We start from the raw sequence: 27,962 nt of genomic DNA, 5'->3' as shown, positions 1-27,962 counted from the left end.
TAAAGTTATTCTATTTGGTTCTCAATTCCCTGATAGATAACTATCTAATCGATAAGTATAGACAACTATCATATGCAAAAAGAGTATTTTATTAAAAAGCGTGAATCACCACGTGTCTTTCTACTTCTTCCTGCTTTAATTTGTAAACCAACGCTCGTCGGTCCTGGGCCGGATCCCACCTCCTTTCCTGGGAACAACTGCGGGATCTGCGCACTTGCCGGAAAGAAAAAACTGCTCTTAGATCAGCCTCTCCCATTCCCCGTGCATCGGTGTCGATGTGTCTTCATCGTGAGGGGGGCGCATGCGCAATGCCGTGTGTTGCAACACAACAGAGCTCGACGGCAATGGTAACCTGGAGAAAACAGACATTACTAAAGCCCTTTGACTCTAACTGAGGAACTACACGCGGGGTGTGTGGGATTACCGCGACCATGCACGGATTACACAAGAGGAAGTTTAGGAAAAAGCACGAGAAGTAACACGTAAATCGTTTTTCGTCACGTGGTCAAGGAAGACCAATTGGAGCGAACCAAAGCCATCGGAAAGTATGCTCTTTGTTCGGATATTTTGCCAACTCTATGCCCAAATCTGCGCTTAATGCTTTGAAAAAAAGAAAGGCCCGGATGTGTATCTTCATGGACGTTTTTGTACGAAGGAGACGCCGCGGACACGTTTTATGTCAGTTTTGGCGGAACGCCACGTGTCGAAGTTTTGATAAACAGTGCTCAGCCCAATCTCATCACATGATTCCCCTCCCCCACCCGGCGCAGGGAATGGGGAAGAAGGCGGACATGTTTGAGGGAAATGTGCTGGTTAAAAAGTATCGAGGTGGAAGACGAAGATTATTTCAAGAACGGTTTCGCATTGTTATGGGATTTACCAGTCAACATTTGTATTTATTTTAAATTCAAGGTTTTTTTGTCATATCTTTATGATTTTTTTTGTTGAAATCATTTTTTTTCTTCTTTTCGTTTTGAACCGCAGTCTACGTTTGAGTTTATTTTTTTAACAGCGTTAAGTTGTTAAAACTTTATTAGTAATGTTGTATGGATCCAGTTTGACCGTCCACCGCTTATTAGAGTGACATTGTGGGGAATTTGTAACCTTGGTGTGGGGGATGGGCGCATGTGGTTAGGTAACCATTTTGTCTGGTTGTTTTATTTCTAGACTGTCAGTCGATTTCAAAAGATTAGTATGAAGTATTGTGTAGATTTAGTAGTAGTTATGTAATTCCATGGTTTATAGTTGTGGTTAATTATATTGTGTAAACGTACTATGTATGGCGTTGGCATTTTCAGACGAGATTCATTTTCTTTTCGGTTTCCTAATACTTTTACTTAGATTATTGTCAGGGCGGTCGTCTTATTTAACTTGAGTTATGCTGGACTAAAGCAGTGTTTACATCGATGCAGCCTGAGGTCAGTGAGGAAAACTGCTGTGTCATTCAGTGGAGGATTGTCTTGTAGTTCTGACCCAGTTGGCATTTTCTTCCGTCGAAGCAAAGTCTCTACAGACTTGTCGTTATACACACTTGCAGATTGAAGTGGACTTTACCCGTGTACGGTACTGGTGTGTGTGTGACACGAAGGCCTCGGTTGGCTTTGTCCTCTCAAATGGTGGCCTTTCTTCAGCGCCAGACGAACGCTACTTGATTCCTGTGTTTGTACGCGAAACACGCAGCGTTTTGTATGTTTTGCTTTACGTTTTATCGGATACATTGAAGATATTTATATTATTACACTCTTGTCACAGTATACTTAAAGATGGCGGCTGTAAACTGTTTCTGAAATGCGGACATGATGGTCGGCAAGAGAGAGCTCGTGGGGCGAGGCTCGCACGTGATTCGGTGGATGAACCAATGGGCTTCTTGATATCTGCTCTGAAAGCCCGCGTTAAAACTATATTGACCAATCACCGCCGTCGCTTTGCACACGTTGACGTAATGTAAAAAGATACGCGGGGGGGTTGGTTCGGTGCGCTCGCGTTTTGTACAGGATTAAATGGAGGAACCCGTTACAGACGCATATCTGTGTTACTGAATAGGCGAGGCCAACAGTGTTGGGCAACTTCCCTGACCGGCAGCAAAAACATGCGAATAGGTCGGCCCGAAAGATTGTCAGTGCAGTTTCTGTTTCTAGGGGTGTGGTGACTTGTACCGACACGTTCAACAGCCAATAGAAACTCGGGGGGTGTGGACTGTCTGAAGTAGTCCAGCCAATAGGACGCTCGGCCGGTCTATAAAGCCGAGGGTGTAGTCGCATCGTCGCCATTTCAACGAAGCAGATTGAAGGAGTTCGCCGTGGCGGGGAGCGGAAAGCTGACGATCCAGGTCTGAGTCTAGCTATAAACAGAATCCGGATCCATCCTGATGGATATGGCTGTTAACCCGCTCCTTGACAGGTATCTACTGGTAAAATCGATACTCAGCTTTCCATCACGGGGATTATTGTACATATTTCTCATGAGTTTTATTCAAAATATCGTTGCTGGCGGCCTGTGTGTTTGCCGTGATGCGAGCGGGAGAAGGAAGTAGACCGAGTGCTACAGAAATAAGTGTAACGCGGGCGGTAAAATAAGTGGTAACAACAGTCACGTTGAGGAAATTAAATGTGTTTTTGTGGGCTGTAGGAGCTGCGACTGTTGTTCGCACTCCGCCGGCGCCATCTTCGGAGCGCCTCTGCCGCTGGCCGCTCTCTCCCGCTGCCTGGCAGTTCTGTTAGCATTGCTAGCATTAGCGCCACAAATGCAAGCTTTACCGTCTCTACCAGGAGCTTGACTGGCGCTTCTTGTGCTTAGGGTGCTAATGTAACCTGTGTTCTCCAGTCCCTGACGGTATGTTAACGGCACAGATACGTTATCGTATAGATAGATATATATATCTATCTATATATATACTGGCGGCTAACCAGACTTGTTGACGATAATAAGCTGCATTACACCAGATAACGCGGAGGCGGCAGAGGACCACCCCGGTGTCTCTGCGTGGTCCGCGGGGGTTGTTATTGTAGCCATGTGGGGTTGTTGTGATCACTGGTACAACGTTACGCTGCAGGCTCGGGCTCTAGCTATCTGTGTTGGGTGTTTCAGTTGGTTGCCAGGTTACAAAGCTCATGTCACTCAAACTCAAGTTATGTGACGGTAGCAACTTTGATTGTGAGTCTAATTAATTTTAGTTCAATTTGTTTTTATTTCTTCAGTATTAATTTCCTTTTTTTTCTTTCTGGGCTCCCATACCCAATTTACCTCTTTAGTTATATGTTAATCCAATTTACAGCTAACGTGAAAATATGTTTTTGTTTAGCGTTCATAATGTTATGTACATGATTATTTCCTTTTTAAAAAAAATAATAAAGTACACTAACTGTCAAATGTGTTTCCAAAAGTTGTATCATTCAAAACAGATTGCCAAAACAAATATGTAAAAATGTAAATATTTACTTATATTGCTCAGTTATACACATAACTTATTTATGTCTGTACACTTAATATGTAACAATTAATTTTGTCACGGGCGCTAAATTATCCACTATTTGTGGTAGGTGTACTTGAGTGGGGGGGTGATTAGTGCAAACAGCTCTAAAAGCATGCATCTATTTTACAGCATAACTCCAGCTCTGTAAGCGTCAATGACTGACAGGACATTATTGTGCCGGCGTCCTTTTGTGATATGAAAGTACCATATGTGTTTGACAGGAAATAATTCCCCGTCAGATGACTACAGGTTGCCCCTTTGGCCTCACTGTTGAGTGGTCGGTGTCATTTGGCCAGAGGAGATGGCACATGGTGAGCTGTTGACAGACTCTTAACGTTCCACGACATCAACGTTTGCTGTGCTGGTATTGTTTTGCTGATTGTTATGCCCTTTTGGTTATTGCAGTGGTACAAGCCTCAGCTGATGTTGGGTATATCTTTTTGAGCACAGTATTTGACATCCTGGACTATTTCAGGTTACCTAGTAACTGGGCTGGCGTGTTGACCTGGGCTGTAAACCAGGGCTCGGGGCATTGCCTAATTTCAGCATGGTAGAAAGGATGCTGCTTTCTTACCGTGGTCCATAGCTGCAGTCTGGGAAGTTTAAATTGCTCAGGAATTTTTAGGATTCTTAACATTCTAGTGTGAACAAGTAGAGACGCTGGATGTGACTTACTGCCGCTGAGAAGTTACCAAAACATCCCTCTGCTACACAGCGACATTCACCGCTTTAGGGCAGCGGCATCACTCATTCTGTAGAGCCTTGCTGGCTAGAAACTACTTTTAAAATAGTCTAGTCGGTACTGTAACCTGGCATCTGAAACGTCGTTTTAGGATAATTTCCCCTCATGGAAATGGGGTGTGCTCCAGTCTGATCTGTGAGGTGGATGTAGAGAGGAGGAAGTGAAAGTCCTGCTGGGAACGGGAGTGCTGATTTGGCAGGGCTAAATTCCAAGTCTAATGCGTGCTTCTCCAGTGGCTGCCTGTGTGCCTTGTAAAGGGGATTTACTCTGTACCCAGTGTGTGTGGTTAGGGAATCACGATGAATAAAAATGGCGTTTAATGTATGTCATATATATGGCGTTAATGCTGCCAGTAATGGAGGGGGGGGGGAGCATTCTCTTAATATTCCATACTCGAGAGGCAATGAGCAACGAAGGTTTCCGGTTGCAGCTCCTGCAAAGGCACGGTCACCTGAGACAATACATGCACATTAGTATACGTACAATGTGTTTATTTTGTTGATGTGAAGAGCAAACCTGGTTTAGCATTTCCATGGGAGACTTGTAGACGTATACATGTTCTAACCGTGTGTTGGTCTCAAGTGACTTCTACAACCCCAGACAAACTGCCACCGAGTTAATTGGTCTTTCAATCGCTCTCTACAGCTCCCTTCTCGGGGTTGAGGTTGGCATTATGGGAGTCACAGCGATGGACCAGAGTTCTGGCACGGCCGGGAAACGCATCAGAAAACCGTCCCTGCTCTTTGAGGGCTTTGAGAGTCCCGGGATGCCGCTCCTCAATCATATGGCCCCTTCGGGACCCCCGCAGCCCCCGGTGAGAGACCCCAGCCGACAGGGGAGGATGACCAACCAACTCCAGTTCCTACAGAAAGTCCTGCTCAAGTCGTTGTGGAGGCACCACTTCGCCTGGCCCTTCCACGAACCTGTCGATGCCACCAAGCTCAGCCTGCCGGTGAGTGTGAAAACAAGACTGTTGGAAATAACTTGTAGTGACCATCCATATATATATATATAACTTTAGAAACAACATGGTAGTCAATATAATGAGAGCTCAACATGCCAAAGGTCATCACTGTTTGTCGTAAAACACCTAGATACTCTCCTCCATTGTATCGCCCTACTGTGTCAGGTTTTACATCCTAACCATTAAAGTAGTTCAAGGAGAGCACAGTGTGGTTATAGTAGACACCAGTCCTGTCAGCCACTTTCCAATAGTATATATTGTATTCTATTTGATAGCCACTAATACAAAGTTTTTAGACTTTTGTTTGTCTTTTCCTTTTTTAAATGGCTTAGTTGGTCAAAAGCTAATTTTGCCACTGTTTACAACCCTGAACGTGTCTCCGTCTCCCTTTAGGACTATCATAAGATCATCAAAACCCCCATGGACATGGGCTCCATCAAGAAGAGACTCGAAAATAACTTCTACCGCAGCGCCAGCGAGTGTATGCAGGACTTCAACACCATGTTTACCAATTGCTACATTTATAACAAGGTAAGCTTCTGTCTGAAAACATGTGAGCCGGAGGTACTATGGGAAGATTATGTCTATTATTTTGAAAGGTGTCCAAGTAGTTTTAATTTAGTAAAAGTATAGATGAACCCTGATATTTACAAACGTTGTCCTCTGCAGCCGACGGACGACATCGTGCTCATGGCTCAGTCTCTGGAGAAGGCCTTTCTGCAGAAAGTGGCTCAGATGCCCCAGGAGGAGCTGGAGCTGCCGCCCCCCCCTCCGCGAGTCAAACAAGCCAAGCTTGGTAGAAAGGGCCGAGGTAATGCTCGTGGCGTGTCGCGCTCATACAGCCGGTCGTATCAAGTCTGCACGCGTCCAACGTACGGTGCACGCGTGTAATCTTCCTCAATGCACATGTTTGCCCCCCCCCCCCCCCCCCCCCGCAGTCACCGGAGGAGTGACCACAGCGCACCAGGTCCCCGCTGTGTCCCAGTCGGCGTACTCGCCCCCCACGCCGGAAACACCCGACTCCATTCTCTCGACCCCCCCCCAGTCACACGTGACGAAGAGCCTGCCCCCCATCCTGACAGAACCAAGCATCCCTACCCTTACTGGGCTGCCCCCCACACAGCCCTCCACCAAGGTAATGTATTACACATCAGCTGTTGCATCAGTGTGGCCGGAGTGTGAGAATATTTTGATTAACTGTAAGTAAGGTCATAGACTAAACCCCCCCCCCCCCCCCTCCTCTCCTACCCTCCCCTCCATCCACAGAAAAAAGGAGTGAAGAGGAAAGCGGACACAACCACGCCAACAACGGTAGCCATGCCCATCATGAGCACCATGGGCGTCAGCGGCATCAGCCTGGGGATGGGCGGTGGGCACGACTCCCCGCTCACCCTCACGTCTCTCGGAGTGGACCACAACTCCACGCTGGGGATGAACCAAGGCCTCGGCCAGGGCATGGGGATGGGCATGGGTTGCGGACCAGTGATGATGGGTACCAAATCAGCGGGGGGCAGGAGAGGTGTGAGTGGCCGAGCCATCAAACCTCCCAAGAAGGATTTACCAGATTCCTTGGTTGCGCCGCCAGTGCGCCGCAGCAAGCTGAACCCCCAGCTCCGCTACTGCAACGGGGTCCTGAAGGAGCTGCTGTCGAAGAAGCATGCGGCGTACGCCTGGCCCTTCTACAAGCCCGTCGACGCCTCGCTGCTCGGCCTTCACGACTACCATGACATCATCAAGCAGCCCATGGACCTCAACAGCATCAAGGTAGGGGGCCTCAGACACGCACACACACATGCACACAATGTTTTCTCTGAAGGAGAATGAGGTTTCAGATGCCTTTGGATTCAGTTTAGCTCACATCTCCCACTTCTTACTCTCTTCAGCGTAAGATGGACGGCAGAGAGTATCGTGACGCCCAGCAGTTCTCTGCCGATGTTAGATTGATGTTCTCAAACTGCTACAAGTACAATCCCCCTGATCACGACGTGGTGGGCATGGCCAGAAAACTGCAGGTAATTTTCGGGCAATTATTCCATTTCTATTGATTCCATAATTCAAGTCTAAAGTGTCCCCCACATGTTGTTCTTTATCTGCTTCACTCACCCTTCTGTTTACTCCGTTTAGGACGTCTTTGAGTTCTGCTTTGCGAAGATGCCGGACGAGGCTCCAGCGCCACCCAGCTCCTCATCGTCGTCCTCCTCCTCGTCGTCGTCCTCTGAGAGTGAGCTCAGCAGCGAAAGTGAGGAGAGCGAGAGCAGCCCTAGCTCCGACTCTGAGGAGGAGCGGGCCAACCGGCTGGCCGAGCTGCAGGAGCAGGTCTGTACCGCAGCTCTCGAGATCCTCGTATCATATTTAATTGGTTCATAGCTGTGATGTTGTCTCACACACCGGTCTCTCTCTCTCCCATCAGCTCAAAGCTGTCCACGAGCAGCTCACGGCACTCTCACAGGGCCCCATTGTCAAATCCAAGAAAAAGAAGGACAAGAAAGACAAGAAAAAGAAAAAGAAGGTAGAAAAGGAGAAGCACCGGAAGATCGAGGAGGAGCTAACCCCCATTCGACCGCCCAAGGCTCCCAAGATCGCCAAGACTCCAAAAGCCAAGAGCAACCGAGGAGCGGCTGGGTCTTTGGCGCCGACCAAGAAGGCGGCGAGCAAGAAAAACAACAAGAGCAAGTGAGTACTGACACCTGCTGGACGGTGTTGGTATTGTATGCTGTACTTGCTTAGGGGGCTTGTGAAGGATACCCACACAAGGACCTGGCTTTGAACAAAAAAATCAAACAGATTGCTTCATAAGATTTCTATAGAAATAGTTTTTAATAATAAAACTAATTATTCTTTATAATGTGACGTCTGCTCGCTGTTCCTGAAGCTCCTGTGTTTACGGCACGTTGTGGGTTCCAGCAGCTTCTAACCGTCTCCCCCTCCGTCTCCCGTCAGATCCAAAAAGGGCGGCATGGCGTTCGGCATGCCTCCGCCGGTCCACGAGTCCATCGTGAGTCACTACGACTCGGACGAGGAGGAGGAGACGGCGCCCATGTCGTACGACGAGAAGCGCCAACTCAGCCTGGACATCAACAAGCTCCCCGGGGAGAAGCTGGGCCGCGTCGTCTACATCATCCAGTCCCGCGAGCCCTCGCTCCGAGACACCAACCCGGAGGAGATCGAGATCGACTTCGAGACCCTGAAGCCCTCGACGTTGCGGGAGCTGGAGAGATACGTGATGACGTGTCTGAGGAAGAAGCCTCGCAAGCCATACGGTACGCTCAGGCCCGTCACGTTGACGTTCTCTTAAACGTGTGGTCTTCAGGGTCCGTGGACCTTTGGTGCTGTGCCTGATCTTATGGCTGTTAACCTTTCTGTTGCAGCAAGTAAAAACAACGTCTCTGGCAAATCCCGGGAGGAGCTCGCTCTGGAGAAGCAGCTGGAGCTGGAGAGGAGGCTGATGGACGTCAGCGGGCAGCTCAACTCGGGCAAGAAGCCCACGAAGACCAAACGTGAGTCCTCCAGAGAAGTTTTCACGATGGCGGTTATGACGGCAGAGTTTTTGCAAATTGTTGTTTTTCTCTCTGCTTCTGGCTCATGCACACAAATACTTTTTAAAATAAACTTTATTTTGACCTTTTTACACGGTCAACAGTTTTCGTGTTGAAGAATCACTTTCTATCTGTACATATATCTATAATGTTGTGAGATAAGTGCACCGTCTTTCTGTTGAGAGGAGATGGCGTGTTGTAAGCAGCTTTCGTGTCTTTTCGCCAGCAGAGAAACCAGCGACTGAGAAGCACACGCAGCCGTCACGCCTCAGCGCCAGCAGCTCCTCCTCGGACTCCTCTTCATCGTCTTCTTCCTCCTCATCCTCGGACACAAGCGACTCTGACTCTGGCTGAGAGGCGGGCGGTGTCTCTGTGTGTCAAGGGTCACGTGAGGGGCCCCGGGTGTTTCACTTCCCAGAGAGCGGACTGGACTGCAGTAAAGCTACGACGGAGCCGCAGGAGGATCGGACGAGACCAGCACTAGGCAGAACTGGTCCGACTCCACCAGTGTGAAACCGAGAGAGAGAGAGACGGGGCTCCCTGCGCTCCGCTCGTTCATCCAATCCTGTCCTGGACGCCGAAAGGTCGTGCAGGGATGGAATGGAGGAGACCAGAGTCCTGGCGCTCTCTGGTGAACTGGCCTTGGCGGGCAGAGCGAGGGCCGCTCTGCTCCATCTCCTGAGAAGACGGGAGGAGAGCGAAGCATGTGGGGGGGGGGGGGGAGATGGGTGCTAGAGCCAGAATCTGTCTTATTTCTGGAGATAATTTCCCTTCTTCCCGTGCCTCCCTGTCTTCACGCTGTATAGCCGCGGTGTACAGTTCTATAAATATCTATTTTTCTTTTATAAAGAAGCATTTTATGGAGTAATTTATTCCCTCATTCTGGGAACTGGTGCAGGCGGAGCTGTGTTTTAGGTTTTGTCTAGGTTCTTTATTTTTCTTCTTCCTAGAGTGACAAAGAGGGTGAGAGGGGAAAGGCGTGAGTGAGTGTGAACGTATGAATGTGTCGCTTGCATGTGCGAGTGTGAAATCCTCATAGTTTTGACGCAGGCGTTGAAAATCGGTCTGCACGCAGAAGCACCTTGGATCAGTAGAAAACTCAACGCATGCAATACAGAGACACCGGCATCCAGACGACTCATGTACCTGTTGAAGGCCGCTGCAGAAACGTGACATCGCGATACAAACATGTACCTGTGTGCCGGCGGCTGCATTTTTGTTCTTCTCATCCGTTTCAATTTCTCTGTAAACTTGTTGCTTTTTTTCCCTTCTTGTGACCAATCTGCTAATAAATTGTGAGGACGCGTCTTGTCCACTCAACTGTGCCCAAATAACTTCCAGTTCTTCTGATTTATTCTGGTGTTCGGATTCTGTTTTCAAGAAAAGAGTAAGTGAAGCATTTTAGGTGGATTTTTTTATTTATTATTTATTTGAATTTAGCTTAAATTTAAAATTCTTTTAATTTTAAAATGTTTTATCTTGGCGTTTTCATTTGTCCATGGTCCATCACCACGGTGTCACTAAAAGAAAAACGGCTGTTTCTTCACACTTGGCCGCTCAGTGGCAGCTTCAGGTTGCGTGTTGTGACCTTGAGGTCACGCCGCCGTGAGGTTTACAGACCTCGGTGAGGCCGGGCCGAGGGGCAGCGGGACGAAGGCGTGTTGGATGTTGGGCCCCAGCAGCCGGGTGGGGATCCCAGGTCTACTACCAGTGCACGTTTGTGGGGCCGCTACTAAACCTCTGAGAGCCGGGTCCATGTTTGAAAATCCTCTGGCTTGAGATTGGAATACTGTATGTTTGAAAGTGATTTATTTAGAAGGAATTTTAAGATTTATTTATATAATACTGAAAGTAATCAAAAGCTTGAAGTCTCCTGTACATATTCACTGATTAACTGTCAGAAGTACATATTTTATAGTCTCAATCTCTGAGCATGGGTTGGTTTTTCCTTTATTAAATATAGTCAAGCTTCCTTTTTCCTTTCCTTGTGACTTCAGTTGTAAAAATAAAATACTTTTTACTTAACCTTTTCTGGTTTGTCAGCAATCAAAATGCCTCTGTACTTTCTTCTGGACATCTGTACATAAATAAACTGAAACATGTTCCTGTTTCCACTGACTATATTGTGTATTTATATATAAATATGTAATGTTTGTGTATATATAATATAATGTATATATATATAATTGAATATATAATATAAATATATGTTATGAATATTTATGTAATTTATATATATGATATATATAATTAATATATATGTAATATATATAATATATATGTAAGACATAAATGGATATATGTAATATATATATTTTTTATTAGCAATATTATATAATATTAACAATATATATAATTTATATATGTAATATATGTTTTAATATTAACTATATATATAATATATATTATGTCATATTAACAATATATATACATATATATATATATATCTCATTTGGAGGAGGCTGTTTCACACTTCAAGAATGTATTCATACTTTTCCAACAGATTAATAAAGTCCAGGCATCGGACTATTTGTCCCGTTTTGTTAGTAATTATGATGTAAAGTCTTTTAAATGTCGGATGCATCAGGAACAAACAATGCAAACATGAAGTCGAGAAAAAGACGTGACAAGAATAACTGAAACGCTTCACTGCGTGATCTACACGACGTGAGTACAGGGACGGAGATGGCTGTTAAAATGACTATAATAAAACAACATGAATCACATCAAGTCAATTATGATTCAATAAGCATCATAATAATGCAGATGTAGATCGCGTATATGTTCTATGGATACATAAAACAATACAAAGCGTTTGGTTCTAGTTTAACCTCAGTGCTCCCGCTAAGATAACAGGGACATACTACATATCGGTTATCCTGGTTTTATTTTTTTTCAGGGGGCTATCTTTCAGAGGAACCAGCTCTGATCTTGGAATTTAAGGTGATTCTGTGTCCCTGAAATCAATCATTAAAACCAATATCGAGCGTCACTTCCGGTTACGTGGCTGTCACGCGCCTTTCCCTGCGGACCCGACACTGGGCGTGTTGAGCACCTGCAGACGGACATTCATGGGAAACACGTTCACGTTCACGCCACCGGGAGCGGGAGCGAGCGGCGGGTTGAGCGAAGTTAAACAACGTGACGTGTCACAACATCCGGTTTCTGCAAAGTTAGCCAAAAGATTCACGTGACACCACTTGCGGGATTTTGCAAAGTTAGCAGAAAGATCCACGTTACACAACATCCGGTTTTCAAAATAAGATATATACGCATATATGGAAATGAGATTCAATGAATTATATTCACATTAAGTATAAAACGTGTGACCTTTAAATAGTGAGTTAAAGATAAACATGTATTTATTGTTTGATTTAAGGGTGGTTCATACTGCCCAGGTGCTCTGGTTAGATGTAAACTACATGTCGTGGTCTCAGTACCTGCAGTCTGTGCATTGACAATAAAGTTGAAACTGAATAATGAATTGAATTATATCTCTGACTCCACCCATAGTGGAAAAGAGAAATTCATACTTTACCAAGTAAGAGGTTGTTCAAAGTTAAAGTCCTTCACTTGTACAGGAAGCCGATCATTTCTTAATATTTGAGGTGTTGTAAACTTTGACAATGTCTGATACACATAAGACATATATGATTATAATCATAGAGTCAATCAGGAGGTCATATGTTTTATACTTAATGTGATTATCATTTATTTAATCTAATTTTCATATAAGTATACGATTGGTTGACATGTTATTGTGACAGCCGGATGTTGTGCACGTGGATCTTTCCACTAACTCCACTAAATCCGTCGCTCGCTCCACATCCGGGTCGTTTGAGTGTAACCATCAGTCTGTGGGTGTGGGCCACAGTGTACTGCAGGTGGCTCTTCATGATTCCCAGTGCCCGCCCTCAATAAACTATCGGTGGTGTATCGATTACATTCAGTTAAATGGTTGAATGTACTGCTGAGTAACTGTAGCGCGCATGCGCAGTACGAACTTAGAGTTTTGTTAAGGTCGAATAAAGCAACTAACGCTCGTAATGTGGTATATATTCTCACCACATACCACACTATCAATGGAGGAAACCAAAATAAGAGAAGTCACGGAGGAAAACAGAGTTTATTGACGTTTGTTTTCACTTTGCTTGATAATGTGGTTCCAGGCTGTTGTCGGGACCTTTAAAAACCGGCGCTGTGTGGACATTTATTTAAAACTTATTAAATTTATTTTACACATATGTGGAGGACTCAAAGCCTGCTTAGTCAAACGGTTGATCTCAATATAAGCCGACAAGTACACACATGTCGGTGTATTTTCTTCTTCTCTTTTTAAGATGTTTATATTGTTATAACGTTTAGTTATGTTTGTTTTGAGAACCGAAAATAGAGGTCTCTACGTTTCAGAAGCCTCCTTACAAGCTGTAATAGTTGTAGAGTAAGAAAGTAATCGGGTGTTAACGACACACCTGTGCTGTGAAGGAAACATGTTTTATTTTGATAGTGTGTACCGGAAGCACTCGTATGCCATCGTCTCTGTACGTTGGAAGAATTGAGAGCTGGTGAGAGAGCAACGCTACTGTACACTGCCACCCGGTGGTCGCATAGCGTCACTACAGCGACAGAGCAACGCTCCAGTATTTTTATATAACCATTTACATATATATACACACACATGTATATACCCATTATAAATATGTTTTATATATTTTTTAATATACTTTATATATATATATACATACAACATATTTTTAAAATGGTTTTGTATATATATATACACACAAATATATACACATAATAAATAAGTTTAAAACATATTTTTATATACACATATATATATATATATACACATATATATACACATAAATATGTTTTAAATATTTTTGTATATATACATAAACATGTATATATTTATCTATATATATATAAAACATATTTTATTAGTATTGTTTTATATACACATATTCATATAATTATTTACTTTACCTCTGGGCCTGAACCTCCTGAATCTCTCGGCTAATTAAAAGGATCAAATATTACCTTGATTGACCTTGATTGACCCCCATTGACCTTGATTGACCTTGTCCTGAACAGATATAACAGATACACGCAGACAGTTCCTCTCCTCTAAACAATGATGCTTCATATTCCTGAAACGAGCAGCAATGTTTTCGTCCGCTGCTCTTTAAACTTGGGATGGATCACCATTGTAACCATGGTAACCTACGCTGCAGGTTCACTTCAACAGCCCACTGACCAATCAGCTCGCTTGGAAAAAGCAGTCGCCGTTCCTTTAGGATCCCGACAGGAACTAAAGTAGTGACTTCAAAATAAAGTACAGAGCAGTAAAGAGCAGCAGATCGTTGTGTCGGGGGAATCTTTTGTAGTTTTAAAGATTAAATCTAGAAGTGAAAGCTGCATCTGAACTGCTCTGTGAGTCTTTCACTCCTTCACTGCAGCTCAGAATAAGATGTGATTAAAACGATGTAAACAACTGGTTGTTGTCTGTTGTCAGAACAGAACCCAAACACTGATAATCAGCTCCGATAGCTAATACTAATGAATCATTTTAATGAGCTATAAACACAGAACATAAAAACAAAGTTTGCTGCTATTTGAATAATTAATAAATGAGACTTTATAAAAGCTGTATTTCAGAACACTCGGTACCTCAGAGCTCCCGAACACCTTTCCTCATCCTCTGTTTCTCTTTGATCATTCCTGACCCAGGCGGACGTCGTGTCGTTGTGGCTGCAGGAGTCTCGAGGTCGTTAGTTTGACCCACAGCGAGTAAACAAACAACAGCATGAGCACCCCAGGGGTCACCAGGGGTCAGGGGTCAAACCCGTCATGTGACTGAAACTCCACCAAAGGACACTCTGAACTACACCTCCAAAACATTCAGCGTGTTTATTATGACATCATCAGCCATTACGTATTTGTGGACTATGAGTGTGTTATTGTTGTGTGTGTGTGTTTGTCAGTTGTGTTGCATGTTAACACTTCGTCACACACACACACGTAGATGTATGCATCACGTGATACAATAACATCTGCATGAGTCCAGAGGGGTAGTAATATCCAACGGCCACTAGGTGTCACTGCTCCACCGTATCATAGTGTTAACAATTACACTTTTTATTAAAATGAAAAATATAATAGATGTACTGGTCTTGTTAGACCTTAGTGCTGATAGAGGACTCCTCTCTGTACTGGTCTTGTTAGACCTTAGTGCTGATAGAGGACTCATCTCTGTACTGGTCTAGTTAGACCTTAGTGCTGATAGAGGACTCATCTCTGTACTGGTCTTGTTAGACCTTAGTGCTGATAGAGGACTCCTCTCTGTACTGGTCTTGTTAGACCTTAGTGCTGATAGAGGACTCCTCTCTGTACTGGTCTTGTTAGACCTTAGTGCTGATAGAGGACTCCTCTCTGTACTGGTCTTGTTAGACCTTTGTGCTGATAGAGGACTCATCTCTGTACTGGTCTTGTTAGACCTTAGTGCTGATAGAGGACTCATCTCTGTACTGGTCTTGTTAGACCTTAGTGCAGATAAAGGACTCATCTCTGTCCTGGTCTTGTTAGACCTTAGTGCTGATAGAGGACTCATCTCTGTACTGGTCTTGTTAGACCTTAGTCCTGATAGAGGACTCATCTCTGTACTGGTCTTGTTAGACCTTAGTGCTGATAAAGGACTCATCTCTGTACTGGTCTTGTTAGACCTTAGTGCAGATAAAGGACTCATCTCTGTCCTGGTCTTGTTAGACCTTAGTGCTGATAAAGGACTCATCTCTGTACTGGTCTTGTTAGACCTTAGTGCTGATAAAGGACTCATCTCTGTACTGGTCTTGTTAGACCTTAGTGCTGATAAAGGACTCATCTCTGTACTGGTCTTGTTAGACCTTAGTGCAGATAAAGGACTGATCTCTGTCCTGGTCTTGTTAGACCTTAGTGCTGATAGAGGACTCATCTCTACTGGTCTTGTTAGACCTTAGTGCTGATAAAGGACTCATCTCTGTACTGGTCTTGTTAGACCTTAGTGCAGATAAAGGACTCATCTCTGTCCTGGTCTTGTTAGACCTTAGTGCTGATAAAGGACTCATCTCTGTACTGGTCTTGTTAGACCTTAGTGCTGATAAAGGACTCATCTCTGTACTGGTCTTGTTAGACCTTAGTGCAGATAAAGGACTTATCTCTGTACTGGTCTTGTTAGACCTTAGTCCTGATAGAGGACTCATCTCTGTACTGGTCTTGTTAGACCTTAGTGCAGATAAAGGACTCATCTCTGTACTGGTCTTGTTAGACCTTAGTCCTGATAGAGGACTCATCTCTGTACTGGTCTTGTTAGACCTTAGTGCTGATAAAGGACTCATCTCTGTACTGGTCTTGTTAGACCTTAGTGCAGATAAAGGACTCATCTCTGTCCTGGTCTTGTTAGACCTTAGTGCTGATAAAGGACTCATCTCTGTACTGGTCTTGTTAGACCTTAGTGCTGATAAAGGACTCATCTCTGTACTGGTCTTGTTAGACCTTAGTGCTGATAAAGGACTCATCTCTGTACTGGTCTTGTTAGACCTTAGTGCAGATAAAGGACTGATCTCTGTCCTGGTCTTGTTAGACCTTAGTGCTGATAGAGGACTCATCTCTCTACTGGTCTTGTTAGACCTTAGTGCTGATAAAGGACTCATCTCTGTACTGGTCTTGTTAGACCTTAGTGCAGATAAAGGACTCATCTCTGTCCTGGTCTTGTTAGACCTTAGTGCTGATAAAGGACTCATCTCTGTACTGGTCTTGTTAGACCTTAGTGCTGATAAAGGACTCATCTCTGTACTGGTCTTGTTAGACCTTAGTGCAGATAAAGGACTCATCTCTGTACTGGTCTTGTTAGACCTTAGTCCTGATAGAGGACTCATCTCTGTACTGGTCTAGTTAGACCTTAGTCCTGATAGAGGACTCATCTCTGGACTGGTCTTGTTAGACCTTAGTGCTGATAGAGGACTCCTCTCTGTACTGGTCTTGTTAGACCTTAGTGCTGATAGAGGACTCCTCTCTGTACTGGTCTTGTTAGACCTTAGTGCTGATAGAGGACTCATCTCTGTACTGGTCTTGTTAGACCTTAGTGCTGATAAAGGACTCATCTCTGTACTGGTCTTGTTAGACCTTAGTGCTGATAAAGGACTCATCTCTGTACTGGTCTTGTTAGACCTTAGTGCTGATAGAGGACTCATCTCTGTACTGGTCTTGTTAGACCTTAGTCCTGATAGAGGACTCATCTCTGTCCTGGTCTTGTTAGACCTTAGTGCTGATAAAGGACTCATCTCTGTACTGGTCTTGTTAGACCTTAGTGCTGATAGAGGACTCCTCTCTGTCCTGGTCTTGTTAGACCTTAGTGCTGATAGAGGACTCATCTCTGTACTGGTCTTGTTAGACCTTAGTGCAGATAGAGGACTCATCTCTGTCCTGGTCTTGTTAGACCTTAGTGCTGATAGAGGACTCATCTCTGTCCTGGTCTTGTTAGACCTTAGTGCTGATAGAGGACTCATCTCTGTACTGGTCTTGTTAGACCTTAGTGCTGATAGAGGACTCATCTCTGTACTGGTCTTGTTAGACCTTAGTGCAGATAGAGGACTCATCTCTGTACTGGTCTTGTTAGACCTTAGTGCTGATAGAGGACTCATCTCTGTACTGGTCTTGTTAGACCTTAGTCCTGATAGAGGACTCATCTCTGTACTGGTCTGGTTAGACCTTAGTGCTGATAGAGGACTCATCTCTGTACTGGTCTTGTTAGACCTTAGTGCTGATAGAGGACTCTCTGTACTGGTCTTGTTAGACCTTAGTCCTGATAGAGGACCTCTCTGTACTGGTCTTGTTAGACCCAGTGCTGATAGAGGACTCCTCTCTGTACTGGTCTTGTTAGACCTTAGTGCTGATAGAGGACTCATCTCTGTACTGGTCTTGTTAGACCTTAGTGCTGATAGAGGACTCATCTCTGTACTGGTCTTGTTAGACCTTAGTCCTGATAGAGGACTCATCTCTGTACTGGTCTTGTTAGACCTTAGTGCTGATAGAGGACTCATCTCTGTACTGGTCTTGTTAGACCTTAGTGCTGATAGAGGACTCATCTCTGTACTGGTCTTGTTAGACCTTAGTGCTGATAGAGGACTCATCTCTGTACTGGTCTTGTTAGACCTTAGTGCTGATAGAGGACTCATCTCTGTACTGGTCTTGTTAGACCTTAGTGCTGATAGAGGACTCATCTCTGTACTGGTCTTGTTAGACCTTAGTGCTGATAAAGGACTCATCTCTGTACTGGTCTTGTTAGACCTTAGTGCTGATAGAGGACTCATCTCTGTACTGGTCTTGTTAGACCTTAGTGCAGATAGAGGACTCATCTCTGTCCTGGTCTTGTTAGACCTTAGTGCTGATAGAGGACTCATCTCTGTCCTGGTCTTGTTAGACCTTAGTGCTGATAGAGGACTCATCTCTGTACTGGTCTTGTTAGACCTTAGTGCTGATAGAGGACTCATCTCTGTACTGGTCTTGTTAGACCTTAGTGCTGATAGAGGACTCATCTCTGTCCTGGTCTTGTTAGACCTTAGTGCTGATAGAGGACTCATCTCTGTACTGGTCTTGTTAGACCTTAGTGCTGATAGAGGACTCATCTCTGTACTGGTCTTGTTAGACCTTAGTGCTGATAGAGGACTCATCTCTGTACTGGTCTTGTTAGACCTTAGTGCTGATAGAGGACTCATCTCTGTACTGGTCTTGTTAGACCTTAGTGCTGATAGAGGACTCATCTCTGTACTGGTCTTGTTAGACCTTAGTCCTGATAGAGGACTCATCTCTGTACTGGTCTTGTTAGACCTTAGTGCTGATAGAGGACTCATCTCTGTACTGGTCTTGTTAGACCTTAGTGCTGATAGAGGACTCATCTCTGTACTGGTCTTGTTAGACCTTAGTGCTGATAGAGGACTCTCTGTCCTGGTCTTGTTAGACCTTAGTGCTGATAGAGGACTCATCTCTGTACTGGTCTTGTTAGACCTTAGTGCTGATAGAGGACTCATCTCTGTACTGGTCTTGTTAGACCTTAGTGCTGATAGAGGACTCATCTCTGTCCTGGTCTTGTTAGACCTTAGTGCAGATAGAGGACTCATCTCTGTCCTGGTCTTGTTAGACCTTAGTGCTGATAGAGGACTCATCTCTGTACTGGTCTTGTTAGACCTTAGTGCTGATAGAGGACTCATCTCTGTACTGGTCTTGTTAGACCTTAGTGCTGATAGAGGACTCATCTCTGTACTGGTCTTGTTAGACCTTAGTGCAGATAGAGGACTCATCTCTGTCCTGGTCTTGTTAGACCTTAGTGCTGATAGAGGACTCATCTCTGTACTGGTCTTGTTAGACCTTAGTGCTGATAGAGGACTCATCTCTGTACTGGTCTTGTTAGACCTTAGTGCTGATAGAGGACTCATCTCTGTACTGGTCTTGTTAGACCTTAGTGCTGATAGAGGACTCATCTCTGTACTGGTCTTGTTAGACCTTAGTGCTGATAGAGGACTCATCTCTGTACTGGTCTTGTTAGACCTTAGTGCTGATAGAGGACTCATCTCTGTACTGGTCTTGTTAGACCTTAGTGCTGATAGAGGACTCATCTCTGTACTGGTCTTGTTAGACCTTAGTGCTGATAGAGGACTCATCTCTGTACTGGTCTTGTTAGACCTTAGTGCTGATAGAGGACTCATCTCTGTACTGGTCTTGTTAGACCTTAGTGCTGATAGAGGACTCCTCTCTGTCCTGGTCTTGTTAGACCTTAGTGCTGATAGAGGACTCATCTCTGTACTGGTCTTGTTAGACCTTAGTGCTGATAGAGGACTCCTCTCTGTCCTGGTCTTGTTAGACCTTAGTGCTGATAGAGGACTCCTCTCTGTACTGGTCTTGTTAGACCTTAGTGCTGATAGAGGACTCCTCTCTGTCCTGGTCTTGTTAGACCTTAGTGCTGATAGAGGACTCATCTCTGTACTGGTCTTGTTAGACCTTAGTGCTGATAGAGGACTCATCTCTGTCCTGGTCTTGTTAGACCTTAGTGCTGATAGAGGACTCATCTCTGTCCTGGTCTTGTTAGACCTTAGTGCTGATAGAGGACTCATCTCTGTCCTGGTCTTGTTAGACCTTAGTGCTGATAGAGGACTCATCTCTGTACTGGTCTTGTTAGACCTTAGTGCTGATAGAGGACTCATCTCTGTACTGGTCTTGTTAGACCTTAGTGCAGATAGAGGACTCATCTCTGTACTGGTCTTGTTAGACCTTAGTGCTGATAGAGGACTCATCTCTGTACTGGTCTTGTTAGACCTTAGTGCTGATAGAGGACTCATCTCTGTACTGGTCTTGTTAGACCTTAGTGCTGATAGAGGACTCATCTCTGTCCTGGTCTTGTTAGACCTTAGTGCTGATAGAGGACTCATCTCTGTACTGGTCTTGTTAGACCTTAGTGCTGATAGAGGACTCATCTCTGTACTGGTCTTGTTAGACCTTAGTGCTGATAGAGGACTCATCTCTGTACTGGTCTTGTTAGACCTTAGTGCTGATAGAGGACTCATCTCTGTACTGGTCTTGTTAGACCTTAGTCCTGATAGAGGACTCATCTCTGTACTGGTCTTGTTAGACCTTAGTGCTGATAGAGGACTCATCTCTGTACTGGTCTTGTTAGACCTTAGTGCTGATAGAGGACTCATCTCTGTCCTGGTCTTGTTAGACCTTAGTGCTGATAGAGGACTCATCTCTGTCCTGGTCTTGTTAGACCTTAGTGCTGATAGAGGACTCATCTCTGTCCTGGTCTTGTTAGACCTTAGTGCTGATAGAGGACTCATCTCTGTACTGGTCTTGTTAGACCTTAGTGCTGATAGAGGACTCATCTCTGTCCTGGTCTTGTTAGACCTTAGTGCTGATAAAGGACTCATCTCTGTACTGGTCTTGTTAGACCTTAGTGCTGATAGAGGACTCATCTCTGTACTGGTCTTGTTAGACCTTAGTGCAGATAGAGGACTCATCTCTGTCCTGGTCTTGTTAGACCTTAGTGCTGATAGAGGACTCATCTCTGTCCTGGTCTTGTTAGACCTTAGTGCTGATAGAGGACTCATCTCTGTACTGGTCTTGTTAGACCTTAGTGCTGATAGAGGACTCATCTCTGTACTGGTCTTGTTAGACCTTAGTGCAGATAGAGGACTCATCTCTGTACTGGTCTTGTTAGACCTTAGTGCTGATAGAGGACTCATCTCTGTACTGGTCTTGTTAGACCTTAGTCCTGATAAAGGACTCATCTCTGTACTGGTCTGGTTAGACCTTAGTGCTGATAGAGGACTCATCTCTGTACTGGTCTTGTTAGACCTTAGTGCTGATAGAGGACTCATCTCTGGACTGGTCTTGTTAGACCTTAGTCCTGATAGAGAACTCCTCTCTGTACTGGTCTTGTTAGACCTTAGTGCTGATAGAGGACTCCTCTCTGTCCTGGTCTTGTTAGACCTTAGTGCTGATAAAGGACTCATCTCTGTACTGGTCTTGTTAGACCTTAGTGCTGATAGAGGACTCCTCTCTGTCCTGGTCTTGTTAGACCTTAGTGCAGATAGAGGACTCATCTCTGTCCTGGTCTTGTTAGACCTTAGTGCTGATAGAGGACTCCTCTCTGTCCTGGTCTTGTTAGACCTTAGTGCTGATAGAGGACTCATCTCTGTACTGGTCTTGTTAGACCTTAGTGCTGATAGAGGACTCATCTCTGTACTGGTCTTGTTAGACCTTAGTGCAGATAGAGGACTCATCTCTGTCCTGGTCTTGTTAGACCTTAGTGCTGATAGAGGACTCCTCTCTGTCCTGGTCTTGTTAGACCTTAGTGCTGATAGAGGACTCATCTCTGTACTGGTCTTGTTAGACCTTAGTGCTGATAGAGGACTCATCTCTGTACTGGTCTTGTTAGACCTTAGTGCAGATAGAGGACTCATCTCTGTACTGGTCTTGTTAGACCTTAGTGCTGATAGAGGACTCATCTCTGTACTGGTCTTGTTAGACCTTAGTCCTGATAAAGGACTCATCTCTGTACTGGTCTGGTTAGACCTTAGTGCTGATAGAGGACTCATCTCTGTACTGGTCTTGTTAGACCTTAGTGCTGATAGAGGACTCATCTCTGGACTGGTCTTGTTAGACCTTAGTCCTGATAGAGAACTCCTCTCTGTACTGGTCTTGTTAGACCTTAGTGCTGATAGAGGACTCCTCTCTGTCCTGGTCTTGTTAGACCTTAGTCCTGATAGAGAACTCCTCTCTGTACTGGTCTTGTTAGACCTTAGTGCTGATAGAGGACTCCTCTCTGTCCTGGTCTTGTTAGACCTTAATGCTGATAGAGGACTCCTCTCTGTACTGGTCTTGTTAGACCTTAGTGCTGATAGAGGACTCCTCTCTGTCCTGGTCTTGTTAGACCTTAGTGCTGATAAAGGACTCATCTCTGTACTGGTCTTGTTAGACCTTAGTGCTGATAGAGGACTCCTCTCTGTCCTGGTCTTGTTAGACCTTAGTGCAGATAGAGGACTCATCTCTGTCCTGGTCTTGTTAGACCTTAGTGCTGATAGAGGACTCCTCTCTGTCCTGGTCTTGTTAGACCTTAGTGCTGATAGAGGACTCATCTCTGTACTGGTCTTGTTAGACCTTAGTGCTGATAGAGGACTCATCTCTGTACTGGTCTTGTTAGACCTTAGTGCAGATAGAGGACTCCTCTCTGTACTGGTCTTGTTAGACCTTAGTGCTGATAGAGGACTCATCTCTGTACTGGTCTTGTTAGACCTTAGTGCTGATAGAGGACTCATCTCTGTACTGGTCTTGTTAGACCTTAGTGCTGATAGAGGACTCATCTCTGTCCTGGTCTTGTTAGACCTTAGTGCTGATAGAGGACTCATCTCTGTACTGGTCTTGTTAGACCTTAGTGCAGATAGAGGACTCATCTCTGTACTGGTCTTGTTAGACCTTAGTGCTGATAGAGGACTCATCTCTGTACTGGTCTTGTTAGACCTTAGTGCTGATAGAGGACTCCTCTCTGTACTGGTCTTGTTAGACCTTAGTCCTGATAGAGGACTCATCTCTGTACTGGTCTTGTTAGACCTTAGTGCTGATAGAGGACTCCTCTCTGTACTGGTCTTGTTAGACCTTAGTGCAGATAGAGGACTCATCTCTGTCCTGGTCTTGTTAGACCTTAGTGCTGATAAAGGACTCATCTCTGTCCTGGTCTTGTTAGACCTTAGTGCTGATAGAGGACTCCTCTCTGTCCTGGTCTTGTTAGACCTTAGTGCTGATAGAGGACTCATCTCTGTACTGGTCTTGTTAGACCTTAGTGCTGATAGAGGACTCATCTCTGTACTGGTCTTGTTAGACCTTAGTGCAGATAGAGGACTCCTCTCTGTACTGGTCTTGTTAGACCTTAGTGCTGATAGAGGACTCATCTCTGTACTGGTCTTGTTAGACCTTAGTGCTGATAGAGGACTCATCTCTGTACTGGTCTTGTTAGACCTTAGTGCAGATAGAGGACTCATCTCTGTACTGGTCTTGTTAGACCTTAGTGCTGATAGAGGACTCATCTCTGTACTGGTCTTGTTAGACCTTAGTGCTGATAAAGGACTCCTCTCTGTTCTGGTCTTGTTAGACCTTAGTGCTGATAGAGGACTCATCTCTGTACTGGTCTTGTTAGACCTTAGTGCAGATAGAGGACTCATCTCTGTACTGGTCTTGTTAGACCTTAGTGCTGATAGAGGACTCATCTCTGTCCTGGTCTTGTTAGACCTTAGTGCTGCATTCGACACCATTGACCATGACATCCTGTTACAGAGACTGGAGCAGTCGATTGGCATTTCAGGCACGGCACTAAGTTGGTTTAAATCCTATTTATCAGATCGATCTCAGTTTGTATTTGTAAACGATGACGCCTCGTTAACCACCAACGTTAGTCACGGAGTTCCACAAGGTTCTGTGCTTGGACCAATTTTATTTACCTTATACATGCTTCCTTTGGGCAATATTATCAGGAAACACTCCATAAACTTTCATTGCTATGCAGATGATACTCAACTATATCTATCGATAAAACCAGAGGAAACCAACCAACTCAGTAAAATTCAAGCATGTCTTAAAGACATAAAAACATGGATGACCTGCAACTTCTTGATGTTAAACTCAGACAAAACCGAAGTAATTTTACTCGGCCCTGAGCACCTCAGAGATCAATTATCTGGTGATGTGGTTTCTGTAGACGGCATTGCTCTAGCATCCAACACCACTGTAAAGAATCTCTGTTCTCTTTGAGATCACATGACTCTTGTATTAACTGCTCTGCACTGGGTCCCCTTAAAATCAAGAATCACATGGTCCATGACGACTACTAATTAATATTATTCATACACTATGTCATATTCATTGAATGTGTAGTAACTCTGGTCACATGACATCTATTGTTCTGTCCATCCTGGAGAGGGATCCTCCTCTGTTCTCTCCTGAAGGGTTCTTCACATTTTCCCCCTGAAAGGGTTATTTCTATTTCTTTGGGAGTTGTTCCTGATCCGATGTGAGGTCAAAGGTCAAAGGTCAAAGGTCAGGGATGTCTATGTGTACTGACTGTAAAGCACACTGCATTTGTAATTTGTGATTCTGGGCTATACAAAATAAACTAAATTGCTATCATGCTAGCAGCTAACGCGGCCGCACTGTAGGAAGTAGCAGCAACAACAACCAGACACATTATGACATTAGAATTTGAGATGAATGAATAAACAATTATTATAATATCTTCCGACTAGAAGCCAGATTCCCAAAGGAACCCAATAAATAAACATCCCTCCCACATTAAAGTGTGTTTGCCTCTCTTAACTGAACCAATGAGGAATTACTGACGGCGTTGGGAAGAAAAACAAGAGTCAAGCAGCTCTTTTTAGAAGATTATATATTACAGAGACAATTATAAAAAAAAAGAAGAAATTACTTACACACATTCTAAAATAATACTTTTTTTCTCTCTTTCCAGCCCCATGTTTGTGTTTTGCTGTCGGCGCCATAAAAGCAGACACATATTTGAGGTCACTCTCACGGTCAGATTTGTGATATTTCTATTTGTTTGTAGAGGTTTAGTCACGCTGCCCCCATTTCCCTGCTATTGTAATCATAAAAAAGAGAAACAATAAAAAACAGGACTCTAGTCTGACCTCACCCCACAGCCACAGTGTACCAACAACAATGTTCATCCCTTTAACCCCGCGGTGGCCGTCTCCTCCCTCTTGGTGGTCTCGGATATAAATTCCGTTAACCCGAACCTCGAAGGTCAAACAGTACGGCGACGACAAGGAAACTGGAGAGTCACCAGAACTGGAGAGTCACCATTTAATCAGGACAGAGGAAGCAACATTGAACAGCACAGTACAGGTGTTGGAACACTACGAGGGGAAGTTACAATAAGAAATGGCCTCAGATTCTTTGGGTCTACATAAGGAGTCTGGACAGAAGTCCCAGAGTCACTCGCTCCACTTGACCTCCGAGTGTCAGCGACAGGAAATAAATACAAATGGAACATACCACATTTGACTGGAATATTTGGCGGTCCGTGTATTATTCAATCTCAAAGCACCCTGTTTGTTTTAAATAAATACAATAGAATATCACTATCTCTGTACAAATGGAATGTAATGCACATTTTCCCCAGTAAAAAGCTTCATGAAATAGTTTCTTTCATAAAGCATGCGTTTTATTCACTGCTGTATGGAAAAGGGGGGGATGGAAATCAACAATCAAAAGTAGCCAGAAAGTGACTCAAGCAGATACTGGACTGGTGCGTGGAGGCGACCCCTGGTGACCTGAAGAAGAAGCTTCAGCACCTTTTAAAAAGAGAAAAGGATCCGGTCCCACCGAGCATCACCGCGTGGAGCTCAGCACAGCTCACAGAGAAGAGGAATGGCTTCTTTTAAATTCACTGATCCAGGATCTGCCGTCCCACCTGGCTGCAGGGTTTGTTCAGCGGTGACAAGCGAACAAGCTCTCGGACTGAGGAGAGATCATCTAGTGTCGAGAGAGAAGGAAACGAGAAGGAAACGGGAACAACACGACTGACCAGTCGGTTCCTACAGAACTCGCTGACGAGGTTCTACTCGTCTGGTTGGATGTCAGGACTTCAAAGTGCAGAGCAGGTGAAAGTCCATTCTGAACAGCCTTTCATCTGAATGACGACGGCGGCCCAAAGCCACTGGCTAACGAACCTGTCGGCCAATGAGAGGGTGACTGTCGGCCATTTGAGGGTGATTGGCCAATGAGAGGGTGACTGTCGGCCATGTTGCCCGCAGTGTGAACAAGAAACGGAAAGAGTGTCCAAGCGTGATCGATGTTTGAGAAGAGGTGGGGGGAGGTAGAGCAGGCGAGATGAGTGGAAGATACAAGAGAGACGGTGGGGAGGAGAGACGAGTGAGAGGGGGGGGGGTATCAGAGACGGGGGGGGCGTGGCCTATTTCCCAGGCCGGCCCCTTTCGCTGCTGGTCAAGAAAACACGTTTTATTCCAGAGAACTCGCTCCTGGGTTTCTTTCTTTCTCCTCGCCGCAAGTTCCTTTTTGTCCTCTCTCTCCTCTTTGCTTTTCTTTTTTTTCTTTGGTGACGTCCGTTAATTGTTGGGAGGATGTCTCTTCCCCCAGGCACGTGCTTGAGAGTGAGTGTCTGTCTCACAAAAAGCATCTGCGTGTGTAAATGTGTGTGTGTGTGTGTGTGTATCCTTGGGTTTGTGTGCGTGTGTGTTTCATATCATTTACAAGTTCATTTACAAATTACTGGGCGTGTATGTTTCTTACATATATATCGGTGTGTCTCTAAGTGCATGTGTGTGCGTGTGAGTATTTGCATGTGTTGTTTCTTTGCATGATGCGTGGATGTATGAGTGTGTGTGTGTGTGTGCGCGTGTGTGTGTTTTAGCCTTGGAAACAGACAGGTCCCACTTCAAAGCCAAACTGCTGGTTTCTCTCCCCAAAGTCTGACACCTTGATATCCAGCAGAGGGAGATGCTCCACCTGAGGTGTGTTGACCTCCAGGACTGTCCTGTCGAAGCCCTTACGATACTGCAGAGAGAGAGAGAGAGAGAGAGAGAGAGAGTCGTGTCAGCCAGCTTCATGTACATATCTTTAAACTCTGCAGCTCAACATGGAAATTAAAACCACCCTGGAAAGAGAGCTAGAGTCATCATCTTAGCATCAGGCCTCCTTAATTATCATTCACCTTTCCCATTTCAAACCAGTGAAAACAGATCTTCTTGCGTCCTATATGAAGAAGATTCTCAAGAGTCTTTAGCTAAATACTTTTACATTTCATCCTGTACATGCCAACGACACCAGCAGAGCTCTGGAAGCTCTCAGTGGGCCTTTTAAAGTCTCAGTGGTGTGGTTCTCCTGTGCCTTGCAGTGGCATTTGGTCTTGTCTTGTAGTATGTGTAATTTAACAACTGTACTTTGTACCATGTGACGTCAGAGTGTGAGCAGAGAACATATTCAGTGAATATCTAGAGCAGGTTGACTGGTTGTAGAGGAAGGCGAGGAACCCTCTCGTGGTGGGGCATAGCATTGAGGGGTTGGCTTCACCGGCTGGATGTCGGGTGGTCATGTAAAGCAGACATCATGTTTATCATTCTCATTGTCATGATCTCAAACTCACAGAGCAGCCGTCGACCAAGGCCTTGATGTACGGGTTGGTCTCGTAGCTCAGCTTCTCGCCGTTGGCCCCCTGGAGGTGCAGCGCCCTGTTGTAGTTGTTCTTGGCGCTGCGGTCGGCCCAGGCCACGGAGCGGTGGCAGTGGTAGGTGAGGTTCTGGCGGGCCTGGACGCTGAGGAGACGCAGGAAGCCCAGCTGGACCACGCCCACGGGCTCACCGGTAGAGTCCACGTAGGAGAACTGGGAGGAGGAGGTAGTACAATGGGATTTGGAGGAAGTACCAGGAGGTAATAGAGGAGGACAAAATGGAGGGGAAAGGCATGATGAACAAGGGTCGGAAAGAGGAAATAGATGAACACTAAATAAAGGGTGATTCAGTAAAGTAAAGAGTTTTACTAACCTTACTGCCAGTGGTGAACTGGCTGTACCAGGATCCAGGAGTCTCGCCATCCCAGGAACTCATCTTCACCTGCCACAAGAATGATCCACGACATATTAGTTCCATGTTCACGTGTGGACGAATAGATAAACACAGCTTGTGTGGCGAA

At 44.9% G+C, this 27,962-nt stretch overlaps 2 protein-coding genes across 6 annotated transcripts in view; one reads left to right on the top strand and one right to left on the bottom strand.

Moving 5' to 3' along the window:
• The first annotated feature begins 272 nt into the window (after positions 1-272).
• brd2a (bromodomain containing 2a) lies at positions 273-10,826 on the top strand. 3 transcript variants are annotated; one of them, XM_056418483.1, is made up of 12 exons: positions 273-545; positions 4,860-5,166; positions 5,572-5,709; positions 5,848-5,989; positions 6,117-6,313; positions 6,445-6,942; positions 7,062-7,190; positions 7,303-7,494; positions 7,589-7,851; positions 8,119-8,438; positions 8,547-8,675; positions 8,941-10,826. In XM_056418483.1, the coding sequence occupies exons 2-12, from the start codon at positions 4,888-4,890 to the stop codon at positions 9,066-9,068; spliced, it is 2,415 nt and encodes an 804-aa protein (XP_056274458.1). In that variant the 5' UTR covers positions 273-545; positions 4,860-4,887; the 3' UTR covers positions 9,069-10,826. The 3 variants fall into 3 exon arrangements, with proteins under 3 accessions (XP_056274458.1, XP_056274447.1, XP_056274438.1); XM_056418472.1 differs by lacking the exon at positions 273-545 and adding an exon at positions 1,024-2,400 and having other exon boundaries at positions 8,944-10,826; XM_056418463.1 differs by lacking the exon at positions 273-545 and adding an exon at positions 1,024-2,400.
• Positions 10,827-24,663: 13,837 nt separating this feature from the next.
• Positions 24,664-27,962, bottom strand: part of col11a2 (collagen, type XI, alpha 2) — a 43,764-nt gene continuing 40,465 nt past the window's right edge. For all 3 annotated transcript variants that reach the window (XM_056418433.1, XM_056418442.1, XM_056418451.1), the window contains 3 exons: positions 27,815-27,883; positions 27,418-27,654; positions 24,664-26,828 (listed from right to left, as the gene is read on the bottom strand). In XM_056418433.1, the coding sequence (XP_056274408.1) occupies positions 26,682-26,828; positions 27,418-27,654; positions 27,815-27,883 (453 nt within the window). In that variant the 3' untranslated portion in view covers positions 24,664-26,681. The remainder of the gene's footprint in view (positions 26,829-27,417; positions 27,655-27,814; positions 27,884-27,962) is intronic.

This window comes from Pseudoliparis swirei, chromosome 1 (assembly GCF_029220125.1).
Source record: "Pseudoliparis swirei isolate HS2019 ecotype Mariana Trench chromosome 1, NWPU_hadal_v1, whole genome shotgun sequence".
Taxonomy (NCBI): domain Eukaryota; kingdom Metazoa; phylum Chordata; class Actinopteri; order Perciformes; family Liparidae; genus Pseudoliparis; species Pseudoliparis swirei.
This window is presented reverse-complemented; position numbering and strand designations above follow the sequence as displayed.